Source organism: Anomaloglossus baeobatrachus, chromosome 4 (assembly GCF_048569485.1).
Source record: "Anomaloglossus baeobatrachus isolate aAnoBae1 chromosome 4, aAnoBae1.hap1, whole genome shotgun sequence".
Taxonomy (NCBI): Eukaryota; Metazoa; Chordata; class Amphibia; order Anura; family Aromobatidae; genus Anomaloglossus; species Anomaloglossus baeobatrachus.
The window spans coordinates 627,580,698-627,595,446 of record NC_134356.1 but is presented as its reverse complement, the minus strand read 5'-3'; the positions used below and the strand labels follow the sequence as shown (position 1 = coordinate 627,595,446).

General features: G+C 43.3%; 1 protein-coding gene across 2 annotated transcripts in view; it reads right to left on the bottom strand.

Annotated features, from left to right (window-relative positions):
• The window catches only part of LOC142301944 (C-type lectin lectoxin-Lio3-like), a 57,787-nt gene extending 46,660 nt beyond the window's left edge, over positions 1–11,127 (bottom strand). The window contains exons 1-7 of one of the 2 annotated variants that reach the window (XM_075343005.1): positions 11,066–11,127; positions 10,891–10,968; positions 7,567–7,671; positions 6,405–6,446; positions 6,124–6,201; positions 4,765–4,916; positions 498–610 (exon numbers count right to left, since the gene is read on the bottom strand). In XM_075343005.1, the coding sequence (XP_075199120.1) occupies positions 498–610; positions 4,765–4,916; positions 6,124–6,201; positions 6,405–6,446; positions 7,567–7,671; positions 10,891–10,968; positions 11,066–11,090 (593 nt within the window). In that variant the 5' untranslated portion in view covers positions 11,091–11,127. The remainder of the gene's footprint in view (positions 1–497; positions 611–4,764; positions 4,917–6,123; positions 6,202–6,404; positions 6,447–7,566; positions 7,672–10,890; positions 10,969–11,065) is intronic. The other variant, XM_075343006.1, reaches the window with a different exon arrangement.
• Between the last annotated feature and the right edge of the window lie 3,622 nt (positions 11,128–14,749).

The window sequence follows — 14,749 nt, the reverse complement described above, 5'->3', positions numbered from 1 at the left end:
ATGCACTGTTCAAACTCACCTGACCGCTTCAGGCAATCACAGGCCACAACTGATCTGTGGCTGGTGGAAATGACATCACCGCTTCCTGCCTCTGCACAGACCAGAGTGGCCTGCGTTGGATCCAGGTGGGTGCTAGTAGATGAGTATCGGTATTTTTTTTTATATCCATCCCCTAGGCAATATTTTATATCGCCTATTCAACCCTCATTAAATAGATAGAAAAAAAAAAGAGACAAGAGCAGCACTTAACAAAACAATTATGGTTAAGGGCCTACCAGGCAATTTTTCAATGATGCCAATAATGTAGAAAAAAGAGAAGGAAGGCAGTACTCCAATATTAAAGCTGAAAAATCAAACTTTTATTGGCTCATGATGTGACTGACAACATTTTGGTTCCAACTGAACCTTTCTCAAGCCATGGAATTGATATGAAAAGGACAGACAGATAGGTATGTGATAGAACAAATACAGTAGATAGTTATGGTGGCTGTACTTACGTAAAGGTGACTTCAGATCCATCTCTCCACTTCCAGATGTGTGAATCCACTGTATCTCGTCTCAGTCCTATCCAGTAATATCTGTTCCAGTTAAGCAATGTATTCACCGAATCCTGCAACCAAACATTAAATTCCTTGTTATTACTCACAGGTCTCCTGTGTGGCGATAAGACATTCAATTTCACAAACATAACAAAAAAATGTGGTAAGATTTGGAGCTCAACAAATACCATTAAGGCACCCTTTCACACGTAAGTGAAAAAAACACACATTTTTCACGGACCTTGTTGAAGGTGTTTAACGCCCTGGAAAACCAGGTAGATGTACACATAGGCCCCTGCACAACACCTATCCCACACTGGGTTAAATCAGCCGACCTGAAACCCTAGTCACCCTCCCTTAGGGTAGGACAGACACACCAGTGGGTGGGACCAGGCGGATAGGGAATGCCCACCTAGGGGTTTAGAGAACCTGGGGCGGGAAAACAGTGAAGTAAAGTTAAGGGAGTTGAGTTGAGAGTTGGAGTTCAAGTTTGGAGTGTGGAAGCTAAACTGACAGACGTCAGGGTCAGAGACCTGACGTGCTGGCTAGGTGGCACACGGTAGCCAGAGTCTGCAGGAGACGGGAAGACTGCTGCTGGAGATTCGGGGTGGACCGGGGCAGGGTTGTAGCCCGCCAGTACCGACACCGGAGAACCGACCCGGAACCGTGTGCACAGAGGGGGTACTTGGATCCTGAAGCAAGGACCGGCACCGACGGCCTAGCTAATTAACCAATTGAGGGCAGGATTTTAGGTCCTGTCCCAACCTAAGTCCCGAAAAGTAGGCAACCACCCACCGAGAGGGATAGGGCCACCACCAGGGCCTGTAGATCCCACAGGTCAGCGTCAGACGGGCACGGCTCCCAACCAAAGGAGCGGGAGCGGACTCCTGCGTTACACACAGGGAAGTCCAACACAGAACACACTTAGTGCAGAGGAGAGAGACTTTGACTACCAGCCCGGGTGTGGGACCAGATACACCTATCAGCGGCAGCCAGCCACCATCACCTTGGTTTACCACAGGACTTGTGTGATTTATTCGACCGTGAGTAACATCCCCGGCCTGACCGGGTGCGCCGGCCCCCGCAGTCACCATCCTCCACATAGAGACATTGGGCCCCGGGACATCCATCGCTACCCACGGAGGGGTTAACATCCAGCTGCCAGCCCAACGTCCCTGGGAGCCCCGCAACAGCAACGGTGGTGCTACATCTCACCACACACCGTGAGTGGCATCCCAGACATTTCACAATGAACCCCGTACAAATACGTCCCCTTTTATTCGGAGTGTCCGCGCGACCCCCCGGGTCCGGAGAACCCCTCGAGCCATACCGTAGATCCGGTTCCGAGCAGCACCGGCTGCTGGCATGGGGGCGGCACAGGTGCGTATGGCAGTCTATGTGCCGTGATTTTGGCACACATGTGTTCTCTGCGTGCTAGCCGTGATAGCACAGGGAGAGCAGGAATGTTTTATTCACCTGTCCAGGACACTGCTGTCTCCCGCGCTGCTACTTCCGGGTCTGCAGTGCAGTGAATATGCAGGAGCATAATGAGTGGGCCTGGAAGCAGAGACAGCAGTGCTGGAGGCAGGTGAATATAGAAAATAATTTTATTTCAAAGACACCTGTTTTCTCTGGTAGGTGTCACATCAGTGGGTGTGTGGCCATGTGACATCAGTGATGCTGGAGAAAAACAGACTTGTCTGCGTGCGAAACACACGGACACACGGTTCATGAAAAAAACACAAATGGGTGCGCAGAACCACTGATCTTAATGGGTCTGCATATGTCTGTGTATCTGTTACGTATGAAAACGGCGTCATACGTTCCGGAATCACTGACATGTAAAAGGGGCCTAAGCCTGGGTTCACAAGTCCTGTAGTCATCCATTAGAGATTTGGTTTCAAAAAAGTTGTGCAAACACAACTTTTTTGTCCGTTGTTAAATAACGAATGTTGGCCGGATGCGTTTTTAACATGTGGAGTCTATGGAGAAGAGAACCATTTACGTACTGCTATTTATCCTCCATTTATAATGGATCCGTTAAGAAAACAACAGATCTGTTACAAATGAAAGTACAACGGTGGCTAAATAGCAATTTGTTAACGGATCCGTTGTCCATAGACTCCCATGTTAAAAAAATGGATCCAGCAGAAAATCAGTTTTCTGATGGATTCGTTTGAACGGATGATTATAAGATATGTGAACGTAGCCAATAAAGAACAGTCCAACAGTTCTTCAATGTAACGATGAAAGACTCGAGCTCCCCTATTCAGAGCCTCACATTACAGGCAATGTTCAGAGCGTCGTTGGTGTAGGTAACTCGCTGTGTTTTATCACCACAAAGTAAAAATAAGCTTCTTTATTTGGATGGATAAACTACTTTCTCATCCACTCCTCACACTCCAAGATAAATTCCTCAAAAAAATAAAATTTTATGGAATTTGAGACTATTTGTGAAAAACACATCTGTACTCTGACTGACATCACATTGCTTTCTTGAGGCCAGTGTTTTAGGAACCCTCCCCCTTACAAGTAAAGTTCATTTTAATTAATAGATCTTGGAATCATAATAATTTCCACAACTGGATGTGTTAAACAAAAATGCAAAAATGTTCCTGTGCTGAGATAATGTTATATTTGTGCACCTGCTGTGTACTGTGTAATGGCCGTGTCTGACCGTACAGGGACATGGTCTGATCATACCACATCTCCTGTGACATCACTGGGTCAGGTGAGGTGAGTTCACAATGGACTCACCTAACCCCGTGACATCAGTGCCTTATCCTGGTGGCATCATGGGGTCAGGTGAATGAACTCACCTGAACTTATGAGGTCGTCTTAGGTCACTGCAGGTAAGCACACACAGCAGTGTGTGTGTGCCTGCAGTGGTTGCAGTGCCTGCTGGCACAATCAGTGGGGGACGTTATATTCTCCACTGAATGTGCCAGAGAGTATGGGATCGAAAGTGGGCACCGAAGATTTGGATTACGACAGACCTGGATTAGGGATTTCACAGGGAATTAAATTGGAAAAAAGAGTGTTTTTTTGTGTTTGTTTATATATTTAATTAATTTGTCTTTTTATGTCTTTTCAGGTTCGACTTGGAGAATGTTGGGGAAATTAAAATGGATTACCTTTTGTATTTTAATAAATTTTTTAATAAATTGGTCAATGAGGGATGGAGTCGGGGGGGTTTGGTTCTGATAAATTTTTTCTTATTACTTTCAAATAATGGAATTAGTAATGGGGGTGTCTGCTAGACGCCCATGAATTACTAATACCAGGGCTTGATGCCAGCTGGCAATTCACAGCTGGCATCAACCTCATTTATTACCCCGTTTGCCACTGTACTAGCGTCTGGCACCAGAAATGGTGCATCCAATGGATGCGTCACTTCTGGGGTGGCTGCTGGCTGCTATTGTTAGGCTCGAAAGGGCTAAATAACCACAGCCCTTCCCATCCCAATAATTTCAGCCCCCAGTTATCTGCTGTCCCTTTGGCTGGTTTTAGAAAGATGGGGAGGACCTCACGTCATTTTTTTAAAATAAATCAAATAATTAAAAAAAAGCATGGGATCCCCTCTTCTTTTCATAACCAGCCAAGGTACAGCAGACAGCTGAAGGTTGGAGCCCTCAGCTGCTGCTGTTCCTGTGCTGGATATGAAAATTTGGGGACCCCAGGTCATTTTTTTAACAAAAAATAATTAAAAAAACAACCAACCAAGCTAGCTATCACTCTATCTATCAAGCTCTTTTGTTATTTCTTCCCATCTATTCTATCTATCTAATCTATCTATCTATCTATCTATCTATCTATTCCTTCTATTTTTTTTTTTTTTTTTTTTAAACATGCGTTAACATAAACGCGGCAAAACGCAAATGTTCTTTCAAGCGTTTTATGGGCCACAAGCTGCTTTTCTATGACCACAGGATAAAAAGATGCAGCGTGTGGACATAGCCATAGAATCTGGCATCTGGGGTTAAAGTTTTTCTTGCTCCCCATGCTACATCACTAAAGAAGTCAGAACATTTTTGTTCCATTGATTGTTAGGTCTGGACTGAAATACATCATAAAGCTTTTTGGTAAAGTGGTGCTGTTTCATGTAGAAAAGAAGACTGATTTTTCCTCTAGTTATGACTCTTTTGTATGTTGATAATCCACTGGAACATTCAATGCAAAAGATCAATACAAGGTAACAAGGCTGCTTCTTGTATATGTCACTTACCGACTCATTCCTGTCCTTTATCACGGCAAGAAAAGAGTTAACTTTGTGGCATTCATCTCTGGCTTGATTCCAGGTCCTCGTTTCTTCTGAGACATAATAACATGAAGAGCCGATGGTACGCCACCCAATGGGGCACATTGTGCACATCTTACCTATGTAAATGAGAGAGCAAAAAAATCAGAAGTAGGTGATGTCAGAGCTGCGCAGCTGTATTCAGAATGTGGTCATTAGATGTCAACAATGTTGTACCTACCATAAAGGCACTGATATACATTTTATGGTGGAAAGCAGCACTGGACTGTGGTGAAAATGTCATACTGGCTAAGGAAAACCAGTGGTGTAATTGAAGCTCATGGGCCCCAATGCAAAAGCTCCAACAAGGCCCCAAATTATTGCGAGTCTTTAATAGCATTGATGTTTTTATATAGACCAAAGGGTCTTCTTGGGCCCTTTAGCCTGCAAGGCCTGGGTGTGATTGCAGCTCCTGCACGTATTGTAGTTACACCCCTGAAGAAAACTCTGGCATTGCTAACTGTCATGGTGGCGTCAGGATCTGTGAAAACTATAGATTCTGGCACTTTGCCTGCTAACTTCTCTGATGTACATGATCAGCGCAGGAAGACAAGGGCATCAACCCACAGGCTAGCAAAAGTTAATCTCTCCTGGCCTGCTTGTTAGTCTCGTTGATCATATGTTGTAGGGGAGCCAGTCATGTTCGCTCCCCTCCTATATATGCTGGTAGTTCTATACCATTTATGCCAGCTATAGCTTACCTGTACTGGTCTGGTAAGGTGTTGTGATCCAGACTTTCTATATATAACTGCTGTGAGCAGTTGTGGTGTTAATCCTTGTTGTCTTCTAATTGCTGCCTTCCTGCTCTTCCTGTTCTCCTTATCCTCTTACTGTTTATTCCTGTGAGTTTTCAGTGTGCCTGAGTTTTGGTTTCCCCCCTGTCTGTCTTAATCTGTGTTTTAATCACATACCTGCCCATTCCTTCCCTAAGGGGAAGGTAACAGATGAGATCTGGTAAGGAGAATAGCAAGACGTAGGACTTCGGAGTCAGGAGTAATGCAGAGGTCAGGGATAGCCTGGGTTCTGCTAGCATGAGGGAGAATATAGGAACCCCCTGTCCCTCACTATCTTGCAGTCATATTGTGACAAGACCTCCTCACATGTGCAAATCTTGGACCCCCATACGCAGCACGTAAATAGTAATAGAGTAGTATGTAGGATTTCCTTCACTTGGGACAACAATTTCAAATTACTGTCTAGTTTACCATCTATATGCTCTGGCAAAGGCAGGGAGGCTTGTTGTTACTTATACGGGCTCCCAAGAGAACCTTTGAGATATTTCCTTACCCATCGAATTACTGAGGTCTGTGACTTTTGTCTTCAGTTTGTCCAACTCCTCTACACTCTGATTTTGTGATTCTGAAACTGTAGGTATTAATGTCATATAGAACAATTCAGTACCACATATCAATTCATTCTATAATGATATGTATCCACATGCTATGAATTCTATAGGTCACATAAAATTATTCTGGAAAGTGGTGAGGTGGAAGATAAACTAGAGCTGTATTTAGGTTTCCCATCCCTACTTGAGTATATACTGATTAGTTGAACATTCGAGGAGTTACCTTGCTCATTTATTGTCTTCAGTTGTCCAAGGATAGATGAATCTGCAGAAACAGAACAAAGATTTGGTCAACATCATTGGACACAACCGTATAACAACTTTGAGGTGGCCATTGACATTAGCAAATACCATCCCAAGTTTTTAGTGACCTCCTGGTGGTCTACTGAGTACTGAGGTCTCCAGTTGGATTAAACAGTGATCCGAGAGGTTGGATTTCAGATCTCATTTTTTTTCAACTAGAGGAACATGGCAAATACTTATGCCCCTGCGTCGAAAGAAGTAACTTGCCCATTAAGCAAAGTCATTTTTGACTAGCCACCATTCCATTTATACCTATGGCTAACTTAACATCATCAAAAGAAATCTCTTTAATTATGTTTTATATAAAAATAATTCTATGCTAAGTAATTTTTTAGGGATTTGAACTCAATTTTTCAGTTAAAGAGTTCCAATATAGGGCTGAACTGCAATACTACAGAGGAAAACAGCCACTTTTTTCTAATCCTTGACATAACCTTTAAAACAAGTTCATGCCCACCAGGATACCTTTATTTTTTGGGGGGGAAATTTTAGACAAAGATCTTTCCTTTTTCTTTCTCTCTCTCTTTCTCTTTCTTTCTCTCTCTTTCTTTCCCTGTCTCTTTCTTTCCCTCTCTTTCTTTTCCTCTTTTTCTTTCTCTCTCTTTCTTTTCCTTTTTCTTTCTCTCTCTTTCTTTCCCTCGCTTTCTATCTCTCGCTTTCTTTCTCTCTCTTTCTTTCCCTCTCTTTCTTTCTTTCTCTCTCTTTCTCTTTCTTTCCCTCTCTTTATTTCTCTCTTTCTTTCTATCTCTTTATTTCTCTCTTTCCCTCTCTTTCTTTTCCTGTCTCTTTCTTTCCCTCTCTCTTTTTCCCTCTCTTTCCCTCTTTCTTTCCCTCTCTTTCTTTCTCTTTCTTTCTATCCCTCTCCTTCTTTCCCTCTCCTTCTTTCTGTCTTTCTTTCTGCCTCTTTCTTTCCCTCTCTTTCTTTCTCTCTCTTTTCCTCTCATTTTTCCCTTTTTTTTCCCGCTCTCTTTTTTTCTTTCCCTCTCTTTCTCTCTCTTTTTTTCCTCTCTTTCGCTCTCTCATTCTGTCCATAGTACTATTCACACATGTTAATACTCTCTCCTAATGAGTCTTATACTTACTGAATGAACATACAAAGATTATCAGCAGTATACCGATCAGCAAGATTAAGGCAAGGAGAGCTATTCTGAATACTAGAGATCTCTTCCTCCCAAAATAAGACTTAACTAGAAAACAAAATCATAAAAATACATAATTAGATACTTCATTATTTACACATGTAAAACCTTCTAGACCACATGTAGAGGCAGTAATGAGAGGGGTATAGGTTTCAAAAATCCAAACTAAATTAACAGGATTTATAAGTTCTCATCAGTCCATCAGGGATCACCAGCCTAAAGGGAATCATAATGGAATACATGACCACAATCTAACTGTCATGGTTTATAATTTTCCTATACTATCACAAGTACTAGGCTCCTTATCATTACAAATAAACCACTGATTTTACCACTAGCCACCAGGAATGCACCTATCAGTAAATACTAGAACCATGTAATTGTAGGAGGTGGTCGCATTACCCCCCACCACTACTGTCTTGAATCCTATAGAGAATATGATAAGGAATTGTGATGCAGCAGAGCTGGGACCATGTAGCAGCCAGTGCCACCTAGCGGTTGAGAATCCAATGCAAAGTGTAAAGTGTATGGTTATGTAATGTGTAATATATTGCCAATGTATTAATGACATATACTAAGGTGTATTAGACAGATAAGATGAATATATAGGTTTTACATATGAAGCGGTGTTAGACAGTTCCTGGCACAGAGGGAGCTAATAGCTGAGGTGAGAGGAGTGACAGATGGTCAGTCGGTTGCCTAGAGAGATGAACCTGGTGAGGTATCAGTTCTGCAGGAGAGGTTGAGTGAAGCGGATGTGGCTATATAGTCGAGCCAGTCAGGGAACCCGGAGGTATCCTCTTAAGGTTCGGAGCCTACGGATCGACCCGACGGGCTTAGAGAGTCAAAGTGACTAGAGAGCCGTCGGAGCAGAGAACCAAACAGCGGTGATAACAATGGGGGAAAAGAGGCATAGACCCGGCAGCTTGTGGACGAGAGTTCGAAGATAGCGGGGATGGGCTGAGAGGGAGTACCCCAAAGAACAATAGAGCAGGATTTATTAATGACCTTGTGGATGGGATTGATAGTAAAGTGTCTTTGCTGATGACACCAAACTATGTAGGATATTAAAAACTGACCTTGATAGTACAATATTACAAAAAGATCTGGATACGATATCAGACTGGGCAGATACTTGGCAAATGAGATTTAAAGTTGATAAATGTAAAGTAATGCACCTAGGACGGAGTAATCCTATAACTGCGTATACATTAAATGGAAGTAAACTCGGGACTACACAACAGGAGAAGGACTTGGGTATTCTTATTACAAATAAACTGAGCAGCAGCACTCAATGTCAGGCAGCAGCTGCTAAAGCAAACAAGATATTAGGGTGTATAAAAAGAGAGATTAGAACCCATGATCCCAACGTATTGTTACCCCTCTATAAATCACTTGTAAGGCCACATCTGGAATATGGGATCCAGTTTTGGGCTCAACATTTTAAGAAGGACATTCAGAAGTTAGAGTCAGTTCAAAGGCGACTAACTAGACTACTACAAGGAATGGAAGGCCTCCCATATGATGACAGGTTGAAAAAGTTAGATATATTTAGCTTAGAAAAAAGACATCTCAGAGGAGATCTCATTTATATGTATAAATACATGTGTGGTCAATATAAAGGACTGGCACATGACTTATTTCTTCCAAAGACAGTACTAAGGACCAGCGGGCACTCACTGCGAGTGGAAGAAAAGCGATTCCGACAGAAAAATAGGAAAGGGTTCTTTACAGTTAGAGCAGTCAGGCTGTGGAATGCCGACCACAAGAGGTAGTAATGGCCGATACTATAACAGCTTTTAAAAAGGGGCTGGTTGATTTCCTCAGTACACACAACATTGTTGGTTATAATAAGTAGCTTATGGACAAAATGTAGAATTGATGGAGGAAGGTTGAATTAGATGGACCTAGGTCTTTTTTCAACATATGTAACTATATAAGAACCATAGGAGTGACGCCAAGTTTGTGATAACTGTGAGAAGGGAAAAAACCCTCTTCAAGTTATAGTTGCCAAAAGAACTCCAGTGTCAAGTGTTTCCCTACTGCGTCTACGACAGGGACCGGCTTCTGGATGATGGACACCACCCTGAAGAGAACAGTAAGCACCATACACTCAGTGATCAACACACAAACTCTTTCTGGCGTTGGAGTGCGGAGCCCCCGCTGCCCGGCATCCTCACCTTCCTACATAATACTGGATACTATTATGTATAGAATAATTGCTATATCACTGACATACCATGGACCATAGACAAATTGGACATTTGTTTCTGTACATAAATTTAAATATTAATCTACACCTTAAATACTATATGTAGCAATGTACAACTAATACATTGTGATATAGAACAATGCAATTTCTTCAAATAAAGTCCGCATGATTGGTATATAAAGTATACAGATATTCTATGGTAAATAACATACATTGTAAATATGACAATCTATAAATAGTGCTGGTGATTTAGATTGATAGATATGAGATAGATTAGATAGAGGGATAGATAGATAGATAGATAGATAGATAGAGGGATAGATAGATAGATAGATAGATAGATAGATAGATAGATAGATAGATAGATAGATAGAGGGATAGATAGATAGAGGGATAGATAGAGGGATAGATAGAGGGATAGATAGATAGATAGATAGATAGATAGATAGATAGAGGGCTAGATAGATAGATAGATAGATAGATAGAGGGATAGATAGATAGATAGATAGATAGATAGATAGATAGATAGATAGATAGATAGATAGAGGGATAGATAGATAGATAGATAGATAGATAGATAGATAGATAGATAGATAGATAGATAGATAGATAGATAGAGGGATAGATAGATAGAGGGATAGATAGAGGGATAGATAGAGGGATAGATAGATAGATAGATAGATAGATAGATAGAGGGATAGATAGATAGATAGATAGATAGATAGATAGATAGATAGATAGAGGGATAGATAGATAGAGGGATAGATAGAGGGATAGATAGATAGATAGATAGATAGATAGATAGATAGAGGGATAGATAGAGGGATAGATAGATAGATAGATAGATAGATAGATAGATAGATAGATAGATAGATAGATAGATAGATAGAGGGATAGATAGAGGGATAGATAGATAGATAGATAGAGGGATAGATAGATAGAGGGATAGATAGAGGGATAGATAGATAGATAGATAGATAGATAGATAGATAGAGGGATAGATAGCTAGATAGATATGTGACAGATAGAGATGGCTATATAGGATTATACTTTACATTGGCCCCTCATGGTGTTTTTTTCCACTGTCCATATTGCATCATTAGTAATGACTCCATTATCCTTTTCTGAACATTCTGTGGAATAAATGATAGCAATTATGTTTTTTCTTAATTACCCGCACCATATATAACTACTGTCCCACCAAAATCAACTTCATTGTTTCCCTCTTACCAATGCCTTCACTTTTCCCGTTCATTCTCTCTTCTGCTTTTCTTCTCTTATCTAATACCAGTAATCCTGATCTGGAATTCTTACCTTGATATATTCTGTATATATATACACTCAGGATGGGGAAGAGGTTGGTGTCAGCAGAGAAGGGGATTTTCAATACATGGGACAGTGCATTCCGTCCACACCTAAATTAATCTATCATTAAGTATAATTATTTATATAAATAAATACTAAGATTAATCTAACGTACCGTGTTTCAGTTTTTTTGTCATACGTCTTTTGTTTTTTATTTTGCATGGATCTTTTTTTAAAATTCAAAGCCCATTTAAAGTGAACCTGTCAGGTAATGTATGTGTAGCGCCCCACGGGGCAGGCGGTTAAGCCTAGTCGTCACTGGACCATTTCGGGTCGGGTCAGGCGTTGTCAACAGGGTGGCCTTGCCCAGTTCTGTTGCCCCGTGGCATACAGTTAAATGGTGGGGGAGAGAAGCAGGGTATTTAGAGAAGAGTTTGTCGTGACGCCACCTGTGGTATACAGCCAGGGATTAGCCGCCGCTGCAGGTTCCTCTCCAGGGCAGGTGTTAAGGCAGCCGGGATGGTATCGCTCTTCACAGGTGGAGCGGGCCCCGGGTGGATGATGAGGGTTGTAATTGACGTTGGCGCCTAAGCGCTGGGCAGTGGCGCCGGTAAAGACAAGCCAACACAGTCTCTGTGGGTTCAGGGTGTAGTTCACTCACAACTTCAGCTGCAAGCCCGTCACATTGGTCACTGCCGTGATGGGCTCAGGTTGATCCCGAATCTGCAGGAGGTCAGAACCAGTCCGGTAGTCAGCGGGCCCTTCCTCACTGCGCTTTGTAGTGCGGGTCCCTGTGGCTTGAAGCACTTAGAGTCCCTTCCGTACTAGGTAGAGTACTGTTCCCTATGCCAGTAGTGGGGATCCCCTTGAGTCTGACCGTGATCTAGACCCCGGGAGTCCTATATGCCACCTGGCTCTGGAAACTTGGGTGGTCGACAAAGCGTGGAACTTCTCCATCCGGCCGAATCTGGTGATGCAACCTGGAATTACACCACCCTAGGGTGTTGCACCCTGAACAGCGCTGATCTTGGGGGAACTGACATGGTATCCTCCTCAGCGACCGTTAAACTCCTATGTCCCACAGCAGCTACCGGGAAAGACGTATGCTCACTGTCCCTCCTGCTGGAGAACTAATTGCGTGTGACTCCTAACTGACCCTCGTGGTTGCTCCTCCCCCTACCCAGGTCCTACGCTAGTGGATTGGGGCCCCTGTTGTGATGGAATCCTGTAAATGACACACAGAGTTGGAAACCCCTTTTGTACCCGACGCTAGCCCAGTCCCCAGTGGGGAAGAGGCAACCCATGTGTGAATGTAGAAAGATTGAAGTCCAGCAGATCACAGGCAGAGTTGATTAAAAAATCTTCTTTATTTTCATTTCATTAAAAAAATGGATAGACAGCATCCACAAAGGTACATTTATCCAATGCGTTTCGACATAACGTAGTGTCGTAGATTCTTATTCATATTCTTTTGAACATGTGTGAATGTGGTTGTGGAATGTGAAACCGGTACCGTCCTCCTTTTGGATACATGATTAACACCACACCCTGAGTGGGGTGCAGTACCCTGTGGTGACCTGAGTCTCAGGGGCGCCACATATGCACCCAGAACCAAGAGCGTCTACCAGTCCCAGCATATAGTAGCATAGATAAAGGGAACTTTAGAAAATGTATTTCTAAAAATCCTTTATGAAATGCTAATGAGCGTGGTGACTAGTTGCAAGGGCATTAGTTCTCTTGGCTGGTTGGCCCCATTAGCATGTAAGCATGCCCATACCTAAAGTACTCAAGCATACAAAGTAACTCGTCTTGTATGATACTCACATATAGCTCAGCATTGAGACCACCATCGATTCTGGTCAAGTATTCAACATCTTTGCCTGTGAAACAACCCCATATGATCAGGCTTCTTCGGTCCGTTAGCACCTATTTCCCTTTTTGACTTACCGTATATTTCATAACTGAAAATCACCCTTTTCCAATCTTCTTCTCTTGACTCTTTGAACTTCTGTGCAAATTCGAGTTGATGCATCCTGTGATTATATTGAAGTTGAGGCTTCTTCACCTTTTTCGGTCACCATTCCAGATTTGTGTAATGTGCATCGCCCAGTGCTTGCATGGACATCTGTGATCTCACTATTATGAAGCATACGAGCCGCCTCCACTGTCGAGTTTGTCGCACCAAAACTGATAGACCTTATGATGAGCCGACTTGTTGACTCTGCTATTTTGCCTGGACGTCCACCTCTTGGCTTTCAAATGGATGGACGGAATTGCAGACAGAAATATCTTGAGTGTGGGATTGCATTGCAAGATATTGCAGTGTTTTTATTTACTGATATTCGTTATTTTTCGACACTGATTATGGTAGATAGCTATTAATCATACCTGTTTTTTATTTTCTGTAGGTCTTAACGTCTTTCTATAGTATAAAAGTGAGTTTCTGGATGTGCTAGAGGCATTATAGTATCCTTGTCGGATATTTTTCCCGCTTTAGCCACGTTCTTCAAATCTGCATTATTGTATTGTCTTCAGCTGAACATGTCTTCTTTATTCTCAGAAGTTGACCTATTGGCATTCCTTTTATAATAGCTGTGGAGACACGGGGGTCAGTGGGTGCTCTCGTCCGCTGGCCCGGCCACCTTTAGAAAGACAGTATGACCCAGGGCTCATCCCAACTGAACGCCCGACCTCCTTAACCGTGGGCGGAACACTACTCAGACAACACAGGGTGAGGGAATCACAATAATAAGACTTTATTGGATCCCCAAACAATTAACGGCATATGGCACATAACCAGCAAAACCACAGAATATAACTGGCAACAGTTTCTCACCCTTCCGCTGGCTCTCCAGGGATTTAGAATGTCCATGGCTCAGAGCTTCCAGGGCTACTTCCTCCAAACCAGCAGCACCACGCTTTCGGCGGGCACCCACCAAGAATGGAATAACGCCAGATTTAGGAAGCTGTCTGAGGTCCGCAAAGTCTGTAGTCCGGTGACTGCATTGTCCCTAGCTGGATTCCTTCCTTAGGTAGTCCTTGATATCTCAGCCAAATCCTTACATTCGATGCTGAAGTCCATGTAGTGTTATAATCCAGGTTCAGCTATGGCTTGCCAATCGGATCTGCAGGTCCTAGATTGGTATTGTCGCGGGCGGAGGAGGGGATGCTGCGCTCTCCCACTGCTCGGGTCCGGCTCGCTGCTGCAGCTGCTCGGTGGTGGCTCGAGTGGTAGGCCGGATCCCGGGGACTCGAGCGGCGCTCCTCGCCCGTGAGTGAAAAGGGGATTTTGATTGTGGGGGTTTTGATTATTGTCCGTGACGCCACCCACGGTTGTGGTGATATTGGTGACACCACCGCTGCTATAGACGGGGATCCTGGGAGCGGTGACAGGGAGCAGCTTGGTTGTTATGTCTCCCCTCCGTGGGTAGGGGGTTGGTTGTCCCGGGGCCCGGTGATGAGGGTAGGGATGGTTGGTGCAGGCGGGCTACGGGGCCTGGCGAGGTGCAGGGTCGCGGGGGCAGCGCTGTTCCGCACGGCACGGTGGTACTCACTCAGCCCAATGAAGAAGACACAGTTCTCGGTAAAACACACGGCTGGATGGACGGG